The sequence below is a fragment of the Ixodes scapularis genome, unplaced genomic scaffold, assembly GCF_016920785.2.
Source record: "Ixodes scapularis isolate PalLabHiFi unplaced genomic scaffold, ASM1692078v2 PGA_scaffold0__279_contigs__length_252992795, whole genome shotgun sequence".
Lineage (NCBI taxonomy): Eukaryota > Metazoa > Arthropoda > Arachnida > Ixodida > Ixodidae > Ixodes > Ixodes scapularis.
Genome location: NW_024609835.1, coordinates 250,751,186 through 250,775,965, shown reverse-complemented (window position 1 = coordinate 250,775,965; position 24,780 = coordinate 250,751,186). Strand labels below are relative to the sequence as shown.

Below are 24,780 nucleotides of genomic sequence, written 5' to 3'. Positions count from 1 at the left end.
AGCTCTTCTACGAGCCTCGGCGTCACGTAACTCAACATGGCTACTGCCTTTCCTTGTTGGTCAGCGTGCGATTCCAAGGACGTTTAAACAGACAGGGCCCGGCATCACGTCAGCCTGAGTGAAGCCGGAAGAGGCGTTTAATCCCAGACTGCCTTGCGCACCCGTTCCGAGGCCGTGGGGTAGCGCACGGGCGGTTCGTCTTCTTTCTCATCTGCTCCGGCGTGTGCTTCACGAGGCTAGCTTTCGATGCGGTCGGCGTCCGCCGTGGGCGTCCACGATGCAAATGCTTTGCAGCGTGAGTGTTTATACTTAGTTCCACATTATGTGCGAGCGAAGTCAGAACTGGACGCGAGTCCGTTGTTCTGTGCGCTCCTGGCTTGCATGCGCGCTCGTGCGATCTGCTGCTGCTGTTTATTAAAACATGCGTTGCGCACCGCCAGTCCTTCACGGTGCGTCGTCTAGAGCGTCTCAATTCTGGTCACTTACTTTCTGCTGGGCAACCAGGCGTTCGTTTATAATAATCTCATCCAATTCCGACCATACCGGTTTAAAAGTCTCCCGTTAAGCGCTGTTTCAAATAACAGTGGGTGCCGACATTACTTTCGGAGCACACAGTCGTGTTGCCACGGAAATGTCATCGCAACGCGGTTGTTTGCACCGAAATTAATGGCGGCGCCCACTCACTAGGCTTCCCATTCGTCGAGAAATGCTCGTTGAGGCTCGTGGCCACGCCTACTTCCGTTACACTTCGCTCCATGCATTGGGGATAGGGACGCCACCTCCTGCCCATTATAACCTCCTTGGTGAGATTCAGTACCGTGGCTGATACGTGGTGTAATTTATTTCGCGCATCTTTAATTTGTATCCGGCTATAACTTATTCTGTGTACATGGCATTTTATTTTATTTTATTTATTTATTATATACTGCAGGCTTTTTGATTGGCCCTTGCAGGTGTGGGGTACAAAAGACTTGTAAACCATTTCGACAAAAACCCCGAGACTGGGACAAAAAGGGACGGAAAAACACAAAGTCTCAAAAACACAACACTCGACACAAAGTCTCGGGGTTTTTGTCGAAATGTTTAACCACCACCAGCTCGTTTGCGCCCTTACCTTTTGTAAACCATCATTACACATGGCTTTCATAATGTTTAGTAATTAACACTCTCATAACTAACAATCAACGGGGAAAAAAGTTTGTACAACATATGTTCAAAAATATTCACAACACAAGAGCACAATGGCAATACCTAAAAAGGATGGATGATCATCAAGTGCTTTATTAAAATTAGGGGCTATGAATATATTGTAAGGGAGGGCGTTCCAATCTCATATGGTGCGTTCAATCTGATATGGACATGGAGAGTGTGCCAACCTTTCCCAATTTTCTTAAAGATGGAAGTCTTCAACAATGTTTCTTGAACTTACTTTTTCATCGTCTCTTTTTATTGTTCCTTACGCCTTGACCGGAGGTGCATCCAATGGCATTTCACAGCTCCCTTAAAGCGATAGTTTTACCTGTGATACTTTTTAGAAATTTCGGTGTCGGTGTTTGTTGTCTGTCATCGCAGTGGCAAAATAAAAAAAAATATATTATTCCCTTCCTTGATGACGTGAATAAAAAGAAGTTGGATGTTCGCATTGGACGCGCCGCGCAAAGAAGAATGAGCAAAAAGCCCCGGCGACCCGTCGATATGGGCGCGACCACAAGGAACCGTCACCTGGTAACGATAAGTTAAAAATAAGTGTTTGCAAACACTACTTGCGTTAAACGAAATCCCACTTTGGCATCTTCCAGTTCCGACGCGTAATGTTGCAGAGTTTTAGAAACTTCCACCGAGTTCGATTTCACTGTAGTATCTCTACCCCTCAAACGCAACTCGAAAAATAAAATATGTTCTGCCAAAACTGGTCACCTTCTGCCCACGTTTCCCGCAGAGCTTTGCCTCGTTTCTCTCCATGCGTCCCCCTGTCCGCTCATCGCTGAACGTCAACTTTAATCCACTCAAAAACCCAGGGAAAGCCAGCGCCTTCGCCTGCTTCGGCACAGGTTTTTCTGTAAATGTGCCTAGAAGTGTAAGCGATAGCTTTAGGACGTTCGCGCAGTGCGGCAAAATGCTATTGTCGCCTACATTCCTCAGGTTTGTGACGGCACCGCTTTGCCCGCATTGGGAAAATGTGCTACAGTTATCGATTTAACTTATTCACACATTGTGGGCAAAAAAGGGCACCCTTTCAATGTGCGCTTGATTTTAACACAACTCAGACCGCGTTTAGCGCTGAACAGAAGGCGCCAGTCAAGCAGCGTCGAAAATGCAACGTGACGGATTTAGTTACGTTTTATCTACAGCGAATTTTATAAATCACATGAAACGTCTTTGACCGGACTGCTTGAGATTTTCAGTCTTCTATCCTGCGGCTACTCACTGGCTCATAAGGAAGGGAAGTCTTGTCTCGTAATCTAAGATTTTGTCTAGGCAACTTTATGACTGATGCACGGGATCGCATTACAGCAGAAACGCGGAGCCCGTTGAGCGATGGCTAAGAAGGATCAACATAAATGATCATGCTACAGGTTTTACTGCCCGAATAATGTTATATAAACTCCTGATTACTGTCACTTCTGGTTCGACTTGATTGCTCTCCATTTATTAGTGAACAAACATGGAGTGGTAAACAAGCAATTATTTTGTAAAAACAGTCAGAGTGCAGGCGAGCTGGTGTAAGTTGAACATGATTGTAAACCTGAGTTTCATTGAGACGTTGCCTCCTCCTTTACTACCTTCGTTGAGACGTTGCCTCCTCTTTTACTACCTTCTGTTGTGTTCTCTTTTCTGCCCCAGTCTCAGGTTTACAATCATGTTAAACATTTTGTGGTGAACACATTTTAGTGATGAACAAACATTCTAGTTGTGAAGAAACTTTCATATGAGCCCGAAAGCGCTCAGCTTGATTAAATGAATATAATAGCTCCACCATACAAACAAGCACGTCCATATGACTCCGTGAAAACAACTCAAAACACAAGAGCGTCGGCACTAACTGGACACAAATGGACAATGTGGAAAACCGTAGCGACCCCACTTGTTGAGGGGCATTATGGGAAACACTTGTGAGCGAAGAAATGAGTTTGGGTTTCCTCCATCGTACCTTGACCAATAACAGAACTCCCTTAATTTTACCTCGCACTTCGCCGCAGCGTTCCTCGCCGGTAGTTTTCCTGGAATGATAGACATGTGCAGTGACGCAGTAAAAGTATACGTGTGTGTGGATTGGCGGGCACTTTTATCCTTATGTTTCTCCTGGACTAATTATTATTATTATTATTATTATTATTATATGCACCAATTGTGAAGCCGTTTATAATATTAGCTCCATGAAATATCTTGGCACCACTTGGTGATTTATCGTGGAGCACACATATGTCGCACTTATGTCAACGGTCGAGAATCGTTTCTTGTCTAGAGACTAATATAAATTGTTTCGTAACTCTTAAGTACAAGAAGAAATATCAGGCATGCCGCAGTATATAGCATACTGTGGTATGGCAATACTGTCTTCTCCAATTGTTCTCGCTTATGGCACGCAGGGATCGACCGCAATTTTAGATGTATTCTAAACAGTACTGCTTGCCGCACATAATACTCATCAAGTGAAAACTTGGTCGCCTCTCTCGAATTGCCGTCGTTTATTTGTGCAAACTGTCATCTGGAAACACTTCTGAGAGAGCGGGTTTCAAATCACATCCGCCCCACATCCTGAGATTCGAGCAGTTCCCCGTTTCCAAATTCCGAAAACGAGAACTCGTGATGGTGAAAGTTTGCGCGCATTCTATGCGCCAAACATTTCCAATCCTGCTCCGGATTCATTATTTTCACCTTGTTTATTGTTATTTTTACAGACGAGCATATTGAATGGTCTAAACGGATTCGGAATTTCAAATATATTAACTTTTTGTTTTTCGTTCCTGTACTGACTGTCCCTTTTCTGGTGAACTTGCGTATCTGTGTTTTTTTCCCCTCAAATTAACATTTAACTATTTAGGGAAAACCTCTAAGAATTATTAAGTCCGCATCGGAGTAGGATGTGAGCATGTGTGTAAGATTTGTTTCTCAAGACTGCGTCACAGTAGGAAGTGAAAATGCGTGAGTGTGTGTGAGAGAGAGTTTTTGTTCTCAAATAACGATGTGAAACTCTCTCATCCACATCTCCGACAAGCGCATCTCTCTTTATCCTGGCGCTCTGCATCTGGTAATGTGCGTGCGCCCCTGTGTCATATTCAACTTAGTTTCATATGGTAAAATTTGTCTCCAACTTGCTGTACACTTTTTCATTGTGGGGCTAATCTTTGAATTCTGTAAACACCCTAATTTTTTGCTTTCACTTAGCAATTTGTTTTTCTGCCATAAAACTGGGCCTGATCTTACAAGTCCTTGCTGGCCTTGACCTGTTCGACATTAACACTTCCGCATCCACATTCCTTAAAAAATAGTTTGGTTTGCGCCATTGCTTTTGTTTAATTTTGCTTCATGTGACCGTGCGAACTAACATGACGAACTAAACGTACTAAACGTACTAATCGATGCTTTTATTTTTATATATGTTGTGATAAACAATTCAGTGCTTGTGTGGACTTTCTTCACCAATGCGCATACATACTGACCTTGACAACTCCTCCGTCTCACACTGAGCTATAACCAAATTCTATAGAGCGTCATTATTTGACTGTCTGTTTATGTATGTTTGCAGTTCTATTCAAGCTGCCACTACTCTAGCAGCAAACTTCAACTTCTCCACTCCACTGTGGCGAGACATGGCCATCTGCGTCTCTGTTTATGTGTGTCCGTACGTGCATATTTTGTGCATGCACGTGCTTATGTGCTACCCTCTACTCTGCTAATTTTGAATACTGGTTCCCTTCCTACAAGTCCTTGGTTGGTTTCACCAATCACAAACATTGGACTCTCGTCATGTACCCTCGACATTAAATATTATTATTATTATTACTACTACTACTACTACTACTACTACTACTACTACTACTACTACTACTACTGCTACTACTACTACTACTACTACTATTGCTACTGCTCTCGTGACTTTATTAGACTGTAAACACTCAGGGGGTAAACAAACCAAGTGGCAACAATGAAGCTAAACGTACCGGTGATCGGAGTACGTTTCGGTGCGCACCAACGCGGTGTGTGTGTGTGTGTGTTTGTTTTCGACTTCAATAAACTTTGAGGAGGTCCAGCCCCAAGACTAACGTCGAGACTTCAGGCTTTCCACACAGCCTTTCACTTGGCTATCACTGCTAAGTCGTCTTATTCTGCCACCTCCGTTGTTTCGACGCAGTTTGGGTTCGCCTTCAATACCTTTGTCTGATAAAGCCACGAAGATGAAGTTATGCGTACTGCAACACGTGTGCACGTGAATGAATATACGAAAAATACGGCGAGGTACGCCGTTTTCGGGCGCGAGGTAAAGGTCAGCAATGTCCGCGGCTGGTCGTGGTACAATTAAGCAACCGGAATGCAGATCTTCCTCCGACGGCTGCTTTTCAAAATGCCTCTCACCCGCAGGCGGCACGCCGGTTTTCAACATTGTCCGCTGTCTAGGAAATGTATGTGCCGTTAATGTTTCGATCCGATCTCCTCCTTCTCTCAATACGTTTGCAGGCTGTGGAATCTCGAACATCAGCAACTCCCGTATCGTCGGTGGAAAAATCTCGGAAGTGGGGGCCTGGCCTTGGATGGTTCGTCGATTCTCCTATCTGTCGGGGAACACTGCGGCTGTACGGAAGTGTCTCGGAAACCAAGTGTGCTAGCAATATTTATTGACAAGGGTAGAACCGCAAGGCGTCCCTTTCAAACGCCCGAACCCTAGCAGGCGCCCCTTGCCTTGCGCCGTGCCTTCGCTGCGCGTGTAAGATCCAAGCTCACGAAATCTGTCACCGAAGCCAAAAAGCACGCGCTGAAACTGAAGCACCTCCGAGCCGTTCCTACTCTTTCAGTGCCTATGAGTCGAGAAACTACGGGAGAGGAGCAGAAAAAAGAGAGCCCGGGGACGTCAGAACGCCGGGACGCCGAGCTCCGGCTGCATTGATTACTGGATATAATTAAATATAATTGCCTTTGTCTGCCCTGCCCCCGTCGAACGCGTAAGCACGCGGAACGGAGGCGTCGGGCATTTTGACTTTCGCATTCGAGCGCGTTCGTCAAGTGCAGAGATGACGAAGCCAGCTAGCTTTATATCTACCCTCAAATCGTTCCAATCAGAGCTCGGTGTTCTGACGTTCTTGCGCGCTCTCCTCTTCTCCTCTCCTTCACTCTTTCGGCGCATGATTGATCGGGGATGCTAGAGTTGCGAGATTAATTTAAAACGAGTGCACGTGCAAATTTTTTTATTTTTTTTTTACTTTTTCTTTGTTTTTTTTTTGTTTTTTTTTTACAACTGGAAATGCATTCCTCGCAGAAGTGCAATCGTCGTTTAGTCTGCAATCTCTACTAGTTAGCCTAGCTTGGCTGAGTGCGTGCTTTTCTCTCCCTTCTGACACAAATCATAGTAGTAGTATGTCAAGCGCGTCCTACACAAAGGTAACTAAAACTGACTAAAACAAAAATACGGACTGTTGGCAAGAACAACGTTAATATTTATCCGGATATGTAGAGTTCGTGCTACAGTGATAGTACCACGGATAATGCAGGCATCTGCGAATAACTGTGATGAATGAGATAAGTTTATAATAAAAAAAACCAGTGCTAAACACGAGGACACAGATCTGCATTTTGCGCTGTTTTTTATTATGAACGTATACCAACTAACCCAAATGTCCATTCGAGTGAGATACGCCTCATGATACTCAGGGAGCGTGATATCTTAAATCTTTAGAGTGTCCTCGGACCTCTAGTGGCCCTCGAGGAAACCTTCCTGCATTCCAGTGCTGCAGTGCACATCCCTTAATATTCGGGGGTACAGTGGCCCGATGTTGCAAGTTGCACTGAAACGTTTAATACACTTCCCCTTCTTACCTGCTATCGGCACCCATACCCGTTAAGACCGCTTCACTACGGTGACTTAAAGGGGGTAGTGTAGTTACCGCGTAGCCTCCACCATGCGTCGGGAACGGCCGCTACTTGGAAGACGGTGTAGGTGGCGCTTCGATCCGCAGCTCTATTAGGATGCCTCAATCGGCCGGCAGATAGAGGTACCCTAACACGCTTCATAACTAATATAAATACTTCAAAAACAATCGTTTGTTTCTAGTGAACTTCCAAGGACATGATTTGTGTTTGAAGGCGGATAAAAATGTGAAACTAGCAGACGACAGTGTAGTCAACAGCTGCGAATCGGCCAGAGCTGGCCGGAGCCAAACTGACCAAACGGCTAAGCCGGAGCCATAGGCGGAACGACGGTACTGCAAGTGCCAGCTCCACCCGCGGCTGTCTTCCAACGCTGTGCCGCTTCTCCGGTTTCGTTCGTTACACTACCCCCTTTAAGCCACTGTAGCTTCACACTACACTGTTTGTGTACGCTGTGTTTTAATAGGGAGCCTTCGTTTACTTACGTCTAGAGTGACCGGAATCTTGCCTGCTTGTGTGCAAAACTTGAGTGATATAAAATAGTACGGAAATTTTTCATGTTATAGCGATAACTACGTAGAAAATATTTAACCAAAAAAAGTTCGCTTGGATTTATACTGTAGTTCAAATTTGTATTCGTTAGATTGTATTTTGTTAACGGTATAAGTGCCATCCGGAAACAGCTTTATTTCCCCCGCTTCTGAGTGGTGCTCACCAGATGTGAAGGCGAACTCCCCAAAACAGGTTTTCCTTAGACGACATGTTTGTTTGTGAACCCTGACATGGGGAAGACGAAGGGAGATTCCGTGTTTTTTTGTCAATTTTTTTTCTCTCGTCTATGTCATTTCCTAACAAGCTTCCTGGCACTCTCTAAGTTCTGATATTTATTTCTCAATATATTTTCTCCATACAGTAGTTGACGTTCAGCGCTCAAGTAGGATGCACCGCAGATTGAGAGTACGGAATGTTAAAGCTCGCGCTGCTTTTTCGGTCATCGTGACTAAAAGCAGCACTTCCCAGGCTTAGATTGTTATCCGCGTCTACTGTTACGCACTTGCGATCACGTTGCACTGGGCATGCTGCAGATCTTTAACAAAAACGCTTCACGAATTTTTGCTGTTATAGACGCAAATTATTTATTTATGTCTCGTCATAAATTGACGACAATCCAACTAAGGGTTCAAATGCATTTTGAACAATTTTCATATGAATGAAAAATAGTTACCTATACCAGAGAAGCGCACACTCGTTATTTTGCCTGAATGAAAGTTTTCGCCTTAATTCTGTAATGTACGAGGAATAATTAAAAAAAATATTGTTACGGGAGGCTGTCCCTTAGCGAAAATTATATGCAAACCATACGACTCCTAACTAAAATTTTCCAGCGAAGGTAACGCGAAAACTAATATAAATTAAGTAGATTTATTAGTAAATTTGATAACTTTAAATGGTTCAATGTAGTCTATTTTTGTGTTTTCAGCTATTATTTCATATAAACGCAAACTGTCGTCGGCTGCTCTGTGCCACATCCATGGAAAGAAAATATCGCTAATTCGAGAATGAACAAAGGCAGATGAAGACGATGACACGTATGTCCCATTTGACAGGAACGGTAAAGAAGACAGCCATTTCCAGACATGAAATTCCCTTGTTTGTTCTTTGGTGGGAAAAATATATGTTATGGCTCATACGATTATTGTATCGGCTATTATGTGTTATGGGAGGTGTGGTTCATAATTTTTTTTAGTAGGGGTAAGAGCTAAGTTTGAAAACCCACGACACGTTGAGTGTTTAAATAAATATCCAGATCACAAGATGGCTGCTAAGCGCTGCCTTTGTTTTGCACAGGCAGCCATCTACCTGAAGACAAGTGACAAGGGCAAGATCGGCTGCGGAGGCGCCTTAGTTTCCCCCAAGCACATCCTGACGGCCGCGCATTGCGTCAGCGTCGGTGTGCGCGCCACAAAGTACGTTGACCGCCATCGCCTTTTTGTCGTAAGAATAATAAGCGACTCAAAGAACGAGACGACAACTGAGCGCATCTTTTAACTGGATTGTTTATTAAAAAACACGCATGATTATATTTTCCAACGCACAATCATGCGTGTTCGATGTGACCTTTGTGTGCTACTAAGTAGGTCACACCAAAGTCCTTGTATCATAATAGGTAACATTATTCACCATTTTCGCGTATTTCATGTAAAAAAACAAGCGCTTTGAAGTGATTGCGTAAGAAAATGACATGGTAAATACACCCATAAATTAAGGTTGAAACTTTATCGAAACCAACCAACCAAAAAAAATGAAATTCAGAATACGTTATAAAAAATTCATTGAAACATTGGCGCATCAGAGTCTGTTCTTAAACTCCGATGAGAAATAAAGGCGGCTTATTGGAACCCGTGGGCTGAATCTAAGGTCGCCTTTTTTTTGTCCAGGCTTCCGGCGCGGCTCTTCAGCGTGCGTCTGGGCGACCACGACCTCTCGTCGGCAGACGACAACACTCTTCCCATTGACGTGGATGTAAACGCGGTGCACAGGCATCCCAGCTATGATCGCCGTACATACAGCAACGACGTAGCTGTGCTCGAGCTGAGCAAGGAGGTCTCCTTCAACCAGTTCGTGCAGCCCGTGTGCCTGCCTTTCGGGGAAATCTCCAAGAAGGATGTGACCGGATACCACGGGTTCATCGTCGGCTGGGGAGCCACGCAATTTAGTGAGTGTCAGTGTTTCTTCTTTTTTTTTCTTCTTTTAACTGCGATATGATGCAACGTATTCAACGCCTGCTCTCTCCCCCCCCCCCCCCCCCCTTTCTCTGATAATGTACTGCACCGTATCTAAGACCGTGAGGGCTTCGGGTTTTATTTAAACTTTTAGCTGAGGTATGAACAGTATTACACCTCTGAAAACGCTTCACAGAGTTAAACCGGACTCCTTCAATACGCTACTGGTCATGAAGCCTCTCCGCGACGCTATGGGAGAGTTTTGTACGCGACCATGCGCGGCTAGGCGTTGACAAGAGGGCTAGGCGAAGCCAATCTAGCCAGCACTACTAGTAGTCTGGCAACCAGGAAGTGTGTCGGAATTTCAAACGTCCTCTGAATGCGTAATCCATACATCCCGATAACACGTCATCGTTCTGAGAGCGTTTCTCCTTAAAGAGAAAGAGGGAATGATTTTCCCTCTTTTTCCAAATGAAGAACCCAGTTAATCTGCAATGTTCATGGAACTCGGAGCAGCTATTCGTTTTCGTTTTATCGCTTATAAATTTCCGCCAAAAGCAAAACATTGAAACTCACGTCTGCTTTCCTCCTCGACTCGGCCGGACTCAGCCACCAACATCTCAAACCACGTGGCCGTGATGTAAAGTTTACATTTCTTCCGGAAACGGAAGTTTTCCCTGCCGAATGAGGGAGCCGCGTCAGTCAATTGTCGCGTTGAGTGTAAACGACATTTTCGCATCGACGTATTGACGCAGTAATGTCGAAACGACGTCACCCTACTAAGGTTTCTATGAACTCAGATTGCTTCGTAGGACTCGTTGGCTTGCGACGCTTGTGCGATCGACGCCATGGCTACGGATACGTCGCAGCTGAATGAAGGGCAGCTTAAAATGTTTTGGTATGGCGAAAATATGGGTCTTGTTCCGTACGCCGCGACGACCACGCGGAAAAACGAGAACTCGCCCGACGAAGGCTGTAGCGGTTCGGCGCCGCAACCGGCCGCTGACGAGTGACGATTACTCAATACAGAATGGTAGCTTCACATTCCGGCTGGGAACGAAAAAACCTAGGAAACAAAGTAATATAAATTGCTAATACAATTTATCGAGGGTAAATAAAGAAACCTTTCTTGCTCTCGTTGACGCTGCGGCTTATGCAACCAGTGATCGAACTCGGTCATTTCCGTCGAGAGTTATCATCTACAATTTTATCATTTGCGCGCATAGTTTAGCTTCCGTATCCAATACGGAAGCTAAACTCAACTGACGTGCAAAGAAAACTAGAGGAAAAAAGATTTCGATACTGTAGATGTTTCGGTTCCTTTTTTAGGTCGTGCAAGAAATTACAAAAAATTGTGCCAGACCATTTATTTATCCACACATTTATACAATCAGAATCGTTGTGATCGTTCGAGGGAGAGGGTATAGGATATAGTTCGCTTTTATTTGACAAAATTTTATGCTACAAATTATTATTTATACTTCATAATCTCGCCTACAACTTTTATTTTATTGCCATAAATGATACAGTAACGAGAAACACAGTATAATTTTAACTATCTGGAATATACAGGGTGTCACAAAAGAAAATGTACACGGTTTTTTACCGCAAAAATAAACTAGGCATTGCCGAACGCTCATTCTCCGCCCAAAGGTAGAGCTAGAGGTTACAACCAGATGCCAAAGTTTCAGCCCGATCCGAAAACTTAATCAAAAGTTATAAGTGATTCTCTGAAAATTTCAATGGGAAAAAGGAGCCCATTTCTGCTCGTTTTCGGTTTCAGGTGCCATAGAGCCCCGTGTGTTTGAAATCTCCGTCGGACGCCATTTTCCCATTGAAATTTTCAGAAAATCACTTCTAACTTTTGATTAAGTTATCGGATCGGGCTGAAACTTTGACATCTGGTTGTGACCTCTAGCGCTACGTTTGGGCGGAGAATGAGCGTTCGGCGATGCCCAGTTGATTTTTGCGGTAATAAAGACCGTGTAAATTTTTTTTGTGACACCCTGTTGAACTGGAATTTTTTTTCTGGAAACCTGAAATTTAGGTTGTACATAAAGGAACGAATTCTGAAAACCTGAAATTCAGTAGAATCCAGATAGATTTCCAGTTTCATAATCCAGATAGCAAAAAGCTGTACTGGGTTTTTCGGCCGAAGATTTAGTCAGTAAAATCATGCCAAATCGTTTCACGGTTCCTTTAAAGGTGCCAGGAAATAATATCGGGATGAAATGTCCATGACTTTGCTTAGGCGTACTGGTCCTAGCCTGGCTCAACTATACTCACACAGGGGAGGTCGCCGCAAGAGCGCAAAGCACTAAAGCCCCTTTATGTTTCAAAGGTAGTGCAAGGTGCGTCGATGCCCGAGGCATGCGCAACGTGCAGCCCTTGGGAATATCATGTCGGCACAGCGCAGCACTAAGCTAGATTAGCTAGATTTCCTACGCCACGTTCTTTCCAGAAGTGGCGTCCGGCACGTGTCTCGAGCATTTCCACAACAATGAGTGACGCCACGTTTCCCAGGATAGAGGGGCTTTAGCACAACACGAGAGCGCCGACGGCAGGCGCGCAGGTGCAGTGACTAAAACCTTTTCCAGTGGGAGAACGTTGAGTTATCGAATCCCCGTCTGTAGTAACTGCATTGTTATACATTGAATTAACTGTTACGTGAGAGCCTACAGTCCACAATATGCGAGTGTAGCTTCATAGTTCATCATTAATCCTAGGAACGAACGAATTGATTTCTAGCGCGTGTGAAATTCGACGTTTTGCCCACATTTGCCAGAATAATACAGGATAATTACGTAACACCTGCGAACACGGTAGGCTCCTGTAGCCTTACTCTCAATAATGAAGAAAAATTGCATTCCTGGAACAAAGCTCATCGCCAAACCGATTTTTTGTTTTTCCCAAATTTATATAAACCCTATTTTTGTTTCTGGGGGCCGAAAATGAAAAGTAGAATTGACTCAATAAAGAAAGTAGCGAACAATTTAAACAAAAACACACAGTAAGAGTGGCAGCAATGACAACTACGCGCTAATGTATTGAGTTAAGAGAGATAACATCATAAAATCAAAGTCATTATACGGTGCTGAGGCACACCGCATGTTTAACACACTTGTGCCACTTCGCCCAGCTTAATTTGTCGCACAAGGCTGCTTTTAGCTCAATTCAGTGCGCACTTAATTCGCTCAAATGATTATTGGGTCTTAAAAGTAGTCGTCACACGAACAATAACGCAATAACTATATTGACCGATTGTATATGTTACTGCGCTCGCCGGTAGGTCACATGCATAGCTCGGTCAAATTCTTCGAGTATTTCGCCGTTAATTTAATAGGACGAACATTGAGTTCTGGCGCATTTCCAATGCTTTGCGTGTGCCTTTTTCCGCTTTCGTCAAAAGGGCGGCAAGCTTCCTCCTCATCAGCCAATTTCGCAGTGTGCATTACTCCGGGGAGGTTTCCTCCATTGAGTTTTTCTCTTACGTTGTGAACACGCGTTTTGTATGTTTCTTGGCTGCCATTAGACCCCAATATCTATCGTTCCAGCAGCGCACAAACGCGCTCACATGGCGGGTACTCTAATGAGACGTGCTCTCCTGCCAAGGCGCTCTACTCTCCTGTCCTCTACTCTTGCGGCGTTCCCCTGTCTTGCGGTTTCCCTCGGCGCTCTAGTGTCGTGGCTCTGGTGTTATCCAGATGTTTATCCAACCTTTTTATCCAAATGTTAATCTAACCTTGACCTTGTTTATCCAAATCCAACTGGAGAGCTGCGAAGATCGAGCTTAGAAATACTTTATCTGATCTCGTAAAATGCTGGTTAGCGTTATTTTGCAATGTCGAGGCCTTGTGGTATCATATCCCGATAGGTTCAGCAAGCAAACGACACTCTCGGTCGAAAGTAGATGACGGCGTCACCTTCTCGCTACGCCTATCGGGAGGTGGCGTCACAAATGCAATCCTCGGTAACCTCCGAAGTGTGCGTCGGCACCCGCCTTCGAGTCGGTCAATTCTGCTGAATTAAATTCTTTTCTTTTTTTTTTATAGAAATAGACATATGCTTTGAAGTTTGACAAGGTTATATACGGCACAAATATTACAGCTTTAATGAACATTTGGAATCACTGTGTACAGGCTCCAATATCCAGAAGATTATAAAGCTAGCCCTGGTATTAATAACCGTCTACATAGGTATTAAAAACAGTGGCTGGGTGACGCGAGCCGCCGCCTGATTTAAGGGGTTCAGCCATTTGCATCCATTCATTCATTCATCCGACACAACTTTTGAGTAGAGCCGGGTACAGCGCCTAAAAGGAGCATCTATGTGAATTTCCGCGACTTAGTTTAGCTGACACCTCTATCAGCGCACAGGACTCCACTGCTGGACGTTGCTGCGAGATTTAACAACCTAGTTATGCAGACTGCAAGACAAAAATACTTGATAACTCACTGTGTAATATGTTGGAGTAACCTGTATCTATATTAGTATGTATACACTTTCTGTATCAACAAAAAATGACTAAAGCCAACACGCTGCCTGCGAAATGTCCGCGTTTCCTAGCCCCAAGTGTGGGTAGAGCACACTCGCATTGTTCAGGTGCATTAAAGCGCCTACGCATGCACTGCATTCGCAGCAGCTCTACAGTGGAAACGTGACGTCGCACATTGCTGTAAAACTATCAGAAATCAATATTAAAAATAAGCTGACAGGTTTTCCTTGTAAGATTATGCTTTTAATCAATTTCTTGTAAATGGATCAGATAAATGTCTGGCCTAAGAAGCACGCTAAGGCTAACACTTACTTCGTTTCCGGACACGGGAAAACTAAGAACCATACTGCGGTCGTATACACATTTAGAAACAAAAAAATTAATAAAAACAGGAAGGAGCTAGGATTGTAGGTCTGCGCACGGCTTCAATTTTTTTAATGTGTAACGCAACTCAAAATGCGGTGAGTATGGCGCGCACAAAATTCTGTAATAAGTGTTTTCGAAGTTTTTAAAGCTTGAACTTACGATTTTTAAGATTTATATCGATAAAGAGAATACTGGCAGTTCAGTGATATGTGGTGCGCCTGCTCGCCTTGAGAGTACGAAAGGTTGGAACAAGGGCAAATATCTTGATCATTAAACTTGAGGAAGAAGACGTTTTCTTCCTCAAGTTTAATTATCCCAACCAACCCGCTCGTTCTGTCATTATATCTTCAGGATTTTTAGTTATTCTCCGGGCTTTGCTTGGGATTATAGTACAAAGACGTTATAGTATTTCGTGTCTTAATACTTTTTCAGTAGTGTGCTTATTTGTTCTTCCATAACCCACCGTAATTGGGAAACGCGGCACAAAAAAAAAAATTAGGATCTGCGAAAGAGTGCGTTAAATGTAGGTGATAGTGAGCTCGGTGACAAACACCAGTGAATACGCATTAAGACTAGTATTTCCATGTGACCGACCGCAAACGTGCGTTATCCTTGCGTGTGTATTCTTTCAGCAACAATGCCACTACGGTTTCGGTTTGGCAATTGTTTCGTTTTGTGACACATGCGTATTTTCGTGCTCTTTCGTTTTGGGAAGGGAAAGTGAAAACCAAAATGGATAGGCTGTTTTTCCTCGAAAGTACTTTGTAACAACCTTAACCCTACCTAATGGTCCTCTTATACGCTGTAAAGCTTATTTTGGATTTCAGCTGCATTAGTGTTACATGCCATAAAATATAATCATCACCGGCACAAAGCTAGAAATCAATGTCAATTTAATGAATGAGAGAATGTTTCCAATTACGTTTCGAATAACTGTGATCCATAATTACGGTGATAGTTGTCGTTTTTTGTTTGTTTTTTTCTTTTTGTCTACAAGCAAGAACAGTGTGATTGATATCGGAACATACGATTCGCAAATACTCGACTCTCGTAAACGATATTGCAAAATATTGTCAGCGACCTTTATCTTCAAAGTCCTATAATTCATGAAATGCGTTATAGAGACTTGGCGAGGGAACTGGTTTGTCACGCGATGTATATTTTCCCATCTAAATTTAGCGAGGAAACTGAACGGTTGTATAGGTCACGTGACGTCCGATTCTCCCGCTAAATAAAGCGAGGAAATTGGTCTAGATCACAAAACGTGGATTTTCCTGCTAAATTTATTTGGTAAAGAAACAGGTGTTGGGTGACATTACGTCAATTTCTCTCTCAATTTAGCAGAGAGACTAAGTTGGTATTTTGGCCACAAGGTGTGAATTTTCCCGCTAAATTTAGCGCAGAAGCTAAGTAGACATATAGGTAACGTGCAGCTTTCCCTGCGTGTATAGGTCACCTCACGTCAGGTGACGTCACGTGACAACATTTTTCCCGCTGAATTTAGCGGAAAATTCACGGACGGACGGACAACATTTGGGGATTCGGGGTAGCGTTAAAAAGTATTTCATGCTTTAAAAAAATAATGTTTATTTTTATAGGTGTGTTTCTTGTCTTTTAGATGTAAACTGATCGTTTAGTGAACTATTTTTTTCAAAGGTTGTCCGCTCTATTGATTTCCTCATTCATTTCACGCTACTTGCAAATGTGTTTCGATATGTAGATGACTCCCTACTAATTTACAAAGGATCCCCAGAAAACAATGTAGTTCGTAATGTTTGAACATTTTTTCGAGCATTGGTTTTGAATTTTCATTTATTTTGGAAGAACCCAAAACGGGGGAATTTCGCAATTTTTTTCTTTCAATATCTCCGGTATCTAATCACCTCTGCTGGTCCTTGTCACCCTATTGGGAAAAAGTTATCCTACATTACACATTCCCACAATCTAATGTCGTAAAAAGGGTCATACCTACTTCCTGCCTATCATGTCATACCTACTTCCTGCCTATCATGGGCACTAAATAAGTCCGGTTTTTATGCTATGAAAGCCAGTTTTGACGCTCAGATTGGACGACAAATATCATCTGGTTGTACGTCTCAGGTTTTAACAGAAGTGATGATATCCTCAAATAAAGGGGCCTAAAAAACCAAGCGAGATGCCGAGATTAGAAGGATGGTGGTCATGCCGTACTTACATAAGAATTCCCATAATATTAAACAGGTCGCCAATCGGTATGGTGTCCCCTTAGTGCTTTACGCCCTCTAAACAATTAGGCAAATTGGTCCTAAGGTTTGAACTAAAGCAGAAAACGCTTCAAAACACACATGCTTAAAGAAACATGGGTCCACTTATATAAAATCTCCCTTTCCTGTGGTAGACCTTATTTCGGTCAAACTGAACGGTGTTTAATGATAGGTTTGCGGAATATAATCTCTCTCCCTAGTCTATGGTGAGGGTCACCTTCTATTGCATTATAGGACCTTCTCTCGTGTACCTTGCTTAAATAAAACTACTGCATTAGGTCGATACGCAAACTAACGCACAAGATAAGTATTTGAAGCGTTTAGAATCTCCATTTTGGGAGACCGCTGTTTTAGCCAGCCCACTCTGTCGCAAACTGGCACGTCAATTTCTTCTTTTAAAGAGTCCTGAGAGTGGTTGAAGTCGTTGCCGCGCGCCTCTTGCCGGTAGTTCTTCTCCCAAGCCTGTCGCACATTCCTGTCTACTTCTTTTTAAGAATGGTGAATACGATTTATGTCCTTGCCTCGCCTTTTGTGGCGGTGTTTTTTTCGTCGAGCCAGCCGCATGTTCACAATTCATTCTTCGTTTCAACGGACATTTGAGTTGTGATCTAGGGCTTGTCTCTCCTCTGTGTTGCGTTCCTGTCCCGGTCCTCGTCTTTTTGTGCTTTAGTTTTTCATCGTGATCATTTACTTCTTGTTCTAATTCGTTAATGACTTGACCATGCAACGCCTTCGAGGGTATTTTTGGTGGTGACGGGAAAATTTTCATCGCTTACGCCTCCCGTTTGTTTTTGGTGCGAAATGAGCACCGGTGATGTATAGCTATAATCAGTGCCAGCTTAATTAAACGCAAGGCGTGGCTGATTATGTTCGCAATATTTCGTTTGTGATTCATTCTGCGGCCGTCTCATCAGCAGGTGCTCGCAGTGGTTGCACAGTCATTACAGGAGCTGTGTAACTCACCACTCCCTCCTTTCCTTAAGCAGGGACTATAGAGCTGTGATTGTATAGAAGACACGTTGAGTGCAACGCGCTTTTTTCTTTTTCTCCACACAGCCGGGGAAGGCAGCAGCGTGCTCCGGGAAGCCCAGATTCCCATCTGGGAGGAGGCCGAGTGCCGGAAGGCGTACGAGAGACACCTGCCCATCGAGAAGACTCAGCTGTGCGCGGGAGACGCCAACGGCAAGAAGGACTCCTGCCAAGTAAGCCTGGCGTCGCCAGTCGCCCTTCTCACCAACTCATACGCCCCTACATTGAAAGCACCAAATAGGCACCGCTTCAGAGTATAACGGCACTTCAGTCGGCTTGTTGCCTCAAATCGTTGATACACTTACCGGTATCTTATCCGATACCGCACGAAGCACTTATCCGTTCATGAGAAATGTTAAATTAGACCGCGATACGATATTGTTTGTGCTTTCTAACTTCGCATCTATAGCTCAGAACGTCGCATTTTCGAATCGTAACTTTCCCCATAGACCCGTTGAATGTGCTAAAAAGTGTGCAGCACCGTCTGCTGCGCTAAAAAAGAATAACGAGAACTATCTGTACAGAGCCGGTTGTAGCAGACGAAGGAATCGAGGAAGTAATCGGTGGCCGTTGGAAAGCGGCAGGCGAGCAAGTGACCTGCTATCCCTCTCTTTAATTCTCACTCTCGTCAGTTTCACGTGACCACGTTACGGGAGCCAGGAAGAGCGTGAACGACATTGCACGCGCCATTTCTAGATTTTTGAAAAAAAAGAAAAGTTTTATTGAGTCCTAGTAAAATTGAGCTAGCCGGTTCATCACTAATATTAAACAGCTCACAAAACGTCGGCGGAAGAAAAAAGGACTAGCTCTTTCGTTCTACAGTCCTTTTCTATTCCGCCGGCGTTTTGTGCGCTGTTTAACATTAGTGATTTATTGAGCCCACCCTGCAATTGGTAACAAAATGGTGCCGCCTTCGAGGCAATTGGGGAAGTGTCGGTACTCTAAGCGTAGCTTGCTTGGTAGCTCTGGCCCTAAAAATGTCCCCAGCCCGAGTGTACTCTGCCGCGTAGTACCCGCAAGGCCAATCCCTGCGCTCTCCGAGCTCACTCCGGAAAGCTGAATGATGGCATCGCTTCTAGCTTTGAGGTAAAATGTTCCAAGAACATTTTTTTTTTTAAATTGAGAAAACTGAACTCAAGATACACGTCATAAAACGCAGTTGGCCTTCCCAAAAACATTTTTTCTGGGTGAATAGCCCCCCTTTCCTTATTTCAAATATTTATAAACAATGAATTCAGGCTTTCTGCGCTGGTAGGGAGAGGATGTTGTGAAAATCTCTCAAAAGAAAACAAATGCTAGAACGGCGAGAAGTGAACTAAACACTATGAATATTGTAGTTGATTTCGGATATTTGATCGGTACGTTTGTTACTGAGATACCTCAAACAAATAAACCGATTTGGAGAGTTACATATGTTACAAGAATGCATTAAACGAAAATATCGCTAAATTTAGTGAGGTATATACCTTCACACTTAGTTCGAAAATATGTTTGTATGCACAAGCACCTTATGGATAGGACCGGCTGAACACCTAAAAAGAAAGGTTCTATCCAAAGATATGACCCACCTTGCTCAGCTCTAACCTGTCGTACAAACCCCAGAAGGCAAAGCGAATAAATTTTCAAGGAAGCACATACGGACTAAGAAAAACCGGATCTTCAGTATTGGCTTGATTTAAATTTCAGAATGGTCGTGTAACAAAAACGATTTCAAAATAACTATTTCACATAAGGAGTCGAGCTTCAAAATTTTGCAATTATTTAAATCATTTTACTAAATCCGACTACAAATATAGGGCGCTAGCCCTATAGATAACCATCGTAGATCCTCTAGTATGCATATAACAAATGGAGATAAGTCGTTAAAATGCTCTATAAGAAAACTTACATCTCGTGGAATAAACTGTTAAAACTTCTGTCATATTCTAGCGCTTTGTACTACAAAACGACTGGCGTAGGGTTTCTGGTACTTTTTGTGCTCAAATTCCTTGGTTAAGAAATCCCTAAACTCCTAATTTTATTTTTTTTGCTGAGTTACAGTGTTTTATCCAGGTATCACGCATTCAATTTTATAAAAATGTTGTTGAGAGCAAACCGCATGGGTTTGTTTTCTATTTATTAAAATGTTAGAACGTGGCGTGGTTGTGTTAACGTTTAAAAACCAAGATTACTTTGTTGTGTCAAAGCATATTTTAAGGAATAGCAAAACTTCCACTCTTTTTTTTTTTTTTTTTTTACTTTGACTAGAAGTTTGATACGTTAGACCGATGTTACGGATTAAAAAACAGGGCGCGGGATGGCCGAAAGAATTCTGCTTTTCGTGTAATGCTCGTCAAATGATGAGGCGATGGAAAAAAACAGCCTTCTGCGTATTAAGTCCTTATCTCGAACTCCTTTGGTTCGCTATGCGCCCATCGAAAAGCATGTGGGAAGCGCTTCAGCACGCACATCGTATCGCTTTGCCGCTGTGTTCTTCCGCAGCACAAAGGCCGTCTGCTCTCATCGCCGTCACCATGGCAACGAACGCCGAATAACTTTTTCGGACGGTGCTTCTATTGCTAAAAAGCGTAAAGACCCCCCACGCCCCCTCCTCCAGCACGCGTTCTCCGCGGCGACAGTCTGCGGCTGCTCATTACAAAACTATTAAACTTTGGCTAGCAGACGGCATTCGGGAAATAGGCGTTTGTTTCCCTAGTGACGGCGGTGAAACCAGACGGCCTTTATTTATTTATTTATTTATTTATTTATTTATTATACCTAAAAGCGCCCTTTCGGGCATTGTGTGAGGGGGCAGTACCCGTTTTTGACAAAAATATTAAAACAATAAATTTCGCACATATTTGCTTAAAAGCAGGACACAATGCAAATATACCAACTCAAGAAAAAAGTGCACTCGTACACAAACAGGGAGCATCGTGCCAACCAGGCTACAGGAAAAGAAATTAAACTATCTTCTCACATGAAAAACAAAAAGGTCACCATCCTATGACTCATTCCTGGAAAAAGTGGAACAAACGTCCGCATGTACTTTTAAATTCATTTTTATCAGTTATATTTACAACGTGTAGGGCAATGAGTTCCATTATGTAATGGCAAGCTGTAATGGTGAGTTGCGAAGTTGGTTCTGAGAAAGATGCGATGAGGGGGAGGCAAAAAAATAGGCGCTCCTTAAGGTTAATATCAAAGTAATAAATATTGTGGATGAGCGCCAGACGGGAGACTTTGCGCCTGGCGTCTAATAAGGGTAAGTTAGCCCTTTGTTTCAGATGCGGATGCACCCTGCGGCGCAACGATACGAGGTGCGTGCTGAAGCCCTTGCCGCATGCTTCTCAATGGGCGGAACACGAACAAAAAGAGTTCAAAATAAGGACTTAACGCAGAAAGCGGGTTTTCTCCAGCGCCCCATAATTTAACACGCCTTACACGAAAGGCATATGTTTAGACCGGTGTTTCGAAATGGATTTGTTTTTATTTTTTTAGAACAATATGGGTTTAATGTATCAATGTGCCCTTTGATTTACGTTTTTAGAAGCATATCACTATCTGCACTATAAATTTAAGACAAATTGGCAATTTATTTGCAATAATAGGAAAAGACGTGGGATGGCATTTGCATCGAAACCATATAAGCCTGAGCACAGCCATCCCCAATACTATTGTTTCGGGAGTGAAACTGCCGGCTCAATCGTTACACAGCAATACTTTTTATGTAGGTTGAACCGCCTTGTGTAGATAAGCGTCACGCTGAGTATGCTGTCTTTCTTGTAATCTCATGCGTTCCCGAAGTTTCTAGAACTCAAGGGCACCCAAGTTTCTAGCTACTTCTCTCTGGTTACGACCGCTGATGGAGTCCTATACCCACCCGCAAGCCTTGGTCGCATTAATTAGTTTCTTCACTAATTCTGAGGGTCATTAAGCCTTTTTAAACAAGTGCAGGACATTCTCTTATACTTATGTAAATAAACAATATAGACGGAAATACTGCAACTTTATTCGAGGTGCGTACTATTAGTTCAAAGCTGTTCGAATCCTCGGAAATATAACGGTTAGAGATTTTCAGTATGCCGTTCAAAAATACAAGATGTCACTGTTGTAGTCCTTCAGGCTCAGTAAAGGAAATACATGTCGGATCGACTAACGGAATTTTTTTCTTGGGTTCTGTCGCGCATTGATTTCAAATTATACTAATGCTTTCTATAGATATTGCGGCAAATATAAAGAAAGGGTCAGCAGTTCCTCAGCTGCAGATTATTTTCAATATACTGCAGCCATCACGGGCAATGAGAAGAACGAAATAACATTTTTATTTTGTGGTACTAATCGATATTTTTAGCATTTTGCTGAGGAGAGTAGAGAGGAACAAGGTGTGGTTTTCCCAGAGTTTTGAAATGTGCCGGCCTCTTTCAGCGGTTTGAACGTAACCAGCGAAGCCTTCCATTGGCTTTCTGAGGGTGTGTGTTTGGGGTAGGCAGCGTCGATTTCCTTGCCTTCCACTCCCTGTTACTCACCTCGCACTCTTCCCCAAGGCAGCGTCGATTTGTTTTTGTTTTTTTTCATATACTTGGTTTCATCGTAACTTGGCGAAGATCGAGCGCTGCGGCCCCTTTGACCAAATCAAAGCAACTGAGGTGAAGCACATCACCGCATATACCAAAGATACGGCACGAGAGCGAAACCCAAGCAAATGCGATGAGAAGAGGAGAAGGAGGAACACTTATTATTTCATCAATGTAGATTGTCAGGCGAGTTGGCAGTGGCTTAGCCTCCCCTATAATCACGAAGCCAGGCAGTTCGATGACGGAAGCATAGAGTGCACGGTCGCAAATTTGGAGCGCAAGGATATTGTAGCAGAGAGAATTTCTGGTATTCAGCGCACAGCTTCTGCAGCGGCAAGGACCCGAAACATGGTTTTAAAACCCGAATGAGAAAATAAGTGGTAGCGCGAAGAACGCGAGGAGCACGAGCGGACATTCCATCTCTCGGGACAAATGTGCTTGGGCGTCTCGACCCAGCAGGGCGCCGGTTATATGCCTCTCCTCTGATCCGCACTATCTTTTCACTTTCGGCGGCCGCGTCTCGTGGCGATCTGTCAGGCTTTGTCAGTACTATAGAGGAGGCTATGGTACTGGATATTCAGAAGCAAGGAAGCGCTTCAGACGCCGACAAAGAAGGAGACTGGCCAAAACATGGCGCTGCTACCCGGACCCTTTTTTATTGTCTTAGAGTTCACTTTTGTTTTTTTACCTCAAAGATTAGCCTGTCGCTCAAACATTCTACAACAGCCGCCTTCCTTTTTCTCCCGCTCGTGGCTTTGACAGCAGTGCGCACAGCTAAGGAGACATAGTATAGTCACGTGCCTCCCTCCGATGCGCTGATGGCCTCACTAGGACCATGGCCTCCGTCGTTTGCTAAGTTCCGATGAAACGGAGTATATCAGATGATGCACGAAGCTCAGGTACCTTCACCGATGTGTTACATTATTAAGGCACGCATTCTGGTCCAGTAAATCAGTACATCGAAGAATCTTCGCTACTCCGACGTTGGCACATTTCTGCTTCTGCCTTCCCACATTCAGGGCGACTCCGGAGGTCCGTTGGTGCTTCCTTTCGAGGGCCGCTACTACGTGCTCGGCGTGGTGTCGTCCGGGAAGGACTGCGCCACTCCGGGCTTTCCGGGCATCTACACCAGGGTGACCAGCTACCTGGACTGGCTCAAGGGCATCATCAACTGAATATGCCCTTCCACTCAGTGTCCCATTATTGCCTCACTCTGCATCGTTTGGACATAATGACAGCAAGTGTGAGACCAGCTGACCCAGTGCACCGAGAGGGCTTGGAATAAAAGCGTCGTGCGGAGAACACAAATATTACAAGTCCAGACGACATAGCGGATGGAGCCGGTGTCCACCCGCAAACATGTATTTCGATGTACTCGGTATCATACCTGTAGTTCTTTTGTTTTTCTATTTTCAGATACACGTGGTCGTACCGCGCAGAAATAAAATCTGAGATGACTGTTTTGGAGAACTCTGGGTCGTTTTATTAAATCCCGTACGAAAATGTGACATATGGCCCTGATATACATTATATATGGCCATATATGATAATATAAGGAGTCAAATATTACAATACAGTCTTGTACACGTTACTAAAAAAAAGTAATCGATTACAATTACTATTACTCTTGGCTAAAAAGTATTCGATTAGATTACTTGATTACTCGACGGCAAAAGTAATTGGACATTACTTAAAGAAGTAATCGTTACTTTTCCGATTACTTTATTGTGTGAAGAGACATATTTAGCGCTCATAACAATGAACTACTTCCAAACTATATTTCACATTTGCACAAGTATTGAAGAAGAAAAACTGGCTCCCTCTTCGTGGTCGTTGCACCTTCACAATGCGGACACAAGCCTAGAATTCGTTTGAAGACGTTTAATGATTTGGGCGTTCGCCAGTGTGGCTGTGTGTGCGAGGGGGGGGGGGGCGGGAGGGGGGGAGCGGGGGGGTTCTAGATCTTGTTGAGCTTGAGCAAGGGTTGTCGCTCAAAGTTTGCGTCGCTCATTTTATTATTCACATGTGGACGAGCTCGCATGTTATACAAAAGAGCAGCAACTCCAAGATTTGAAACGGATCACGTGTAGTATCCATTAGCGGAAGAGATCGCCCCGACCACTTCTCAACTCGAAACATTGCTTGTCACAAAGTCCACGTAGGGGAAATGGGGAAATATTTCAACTGCCTTTGTTATATTTTGCATCCGCTTTAGGCATTCTTCGGTTCTGGTTCTCCTACGGGCTGCGAGTAGGTACCCTAAGCAGGATTTTTTATTTTTTTTA

At 43.7% G+C, this 24,780-nt stretch overlaps 1 protein-coding gene across 2 annotated transcripts in view; it reads left to right on the top strand.

Annotated features, from left to right (window-relative positions):
* The window catches only part of LOC8052611 (venom protease), a 68,921-nt gene extending 44,956 nt beyond the window's left edge, over positions 1 to 23,965 (top strand). For both annotated transcript variants that reach the window (XM_002435794.5, XM_040210375.3), the window contains exons 4-8: positions 5,680 to 5,756; positions 8,932 to 9,050; positions 9,522 to 9,799; positions 17,967 to 18,112; positions 23,515 to 23,965. In XM_002435794.5, coding sequence (XP_002435839.3) covers positions 5,680 to 5,756; positions 8,932 to 9,050; positions 9,522 to 9,799; positions 17,967 to 18,112; positions 23,515 to 23,670 — 776 coding nt within the window. In that variant the 3' untranslated portion in view covers positions 23,671 to 23,965. The remainder of the gene's footprint in view (positions 1 to 5,679; positions 5,757 to 8,931; positions 9,051 to 9,521; positions 9,800 to 17,966; positions 18,113 to 23,514) is intronic.
* Positions 23,966 to 24,780: the final 815 nt, after the last annotated feature.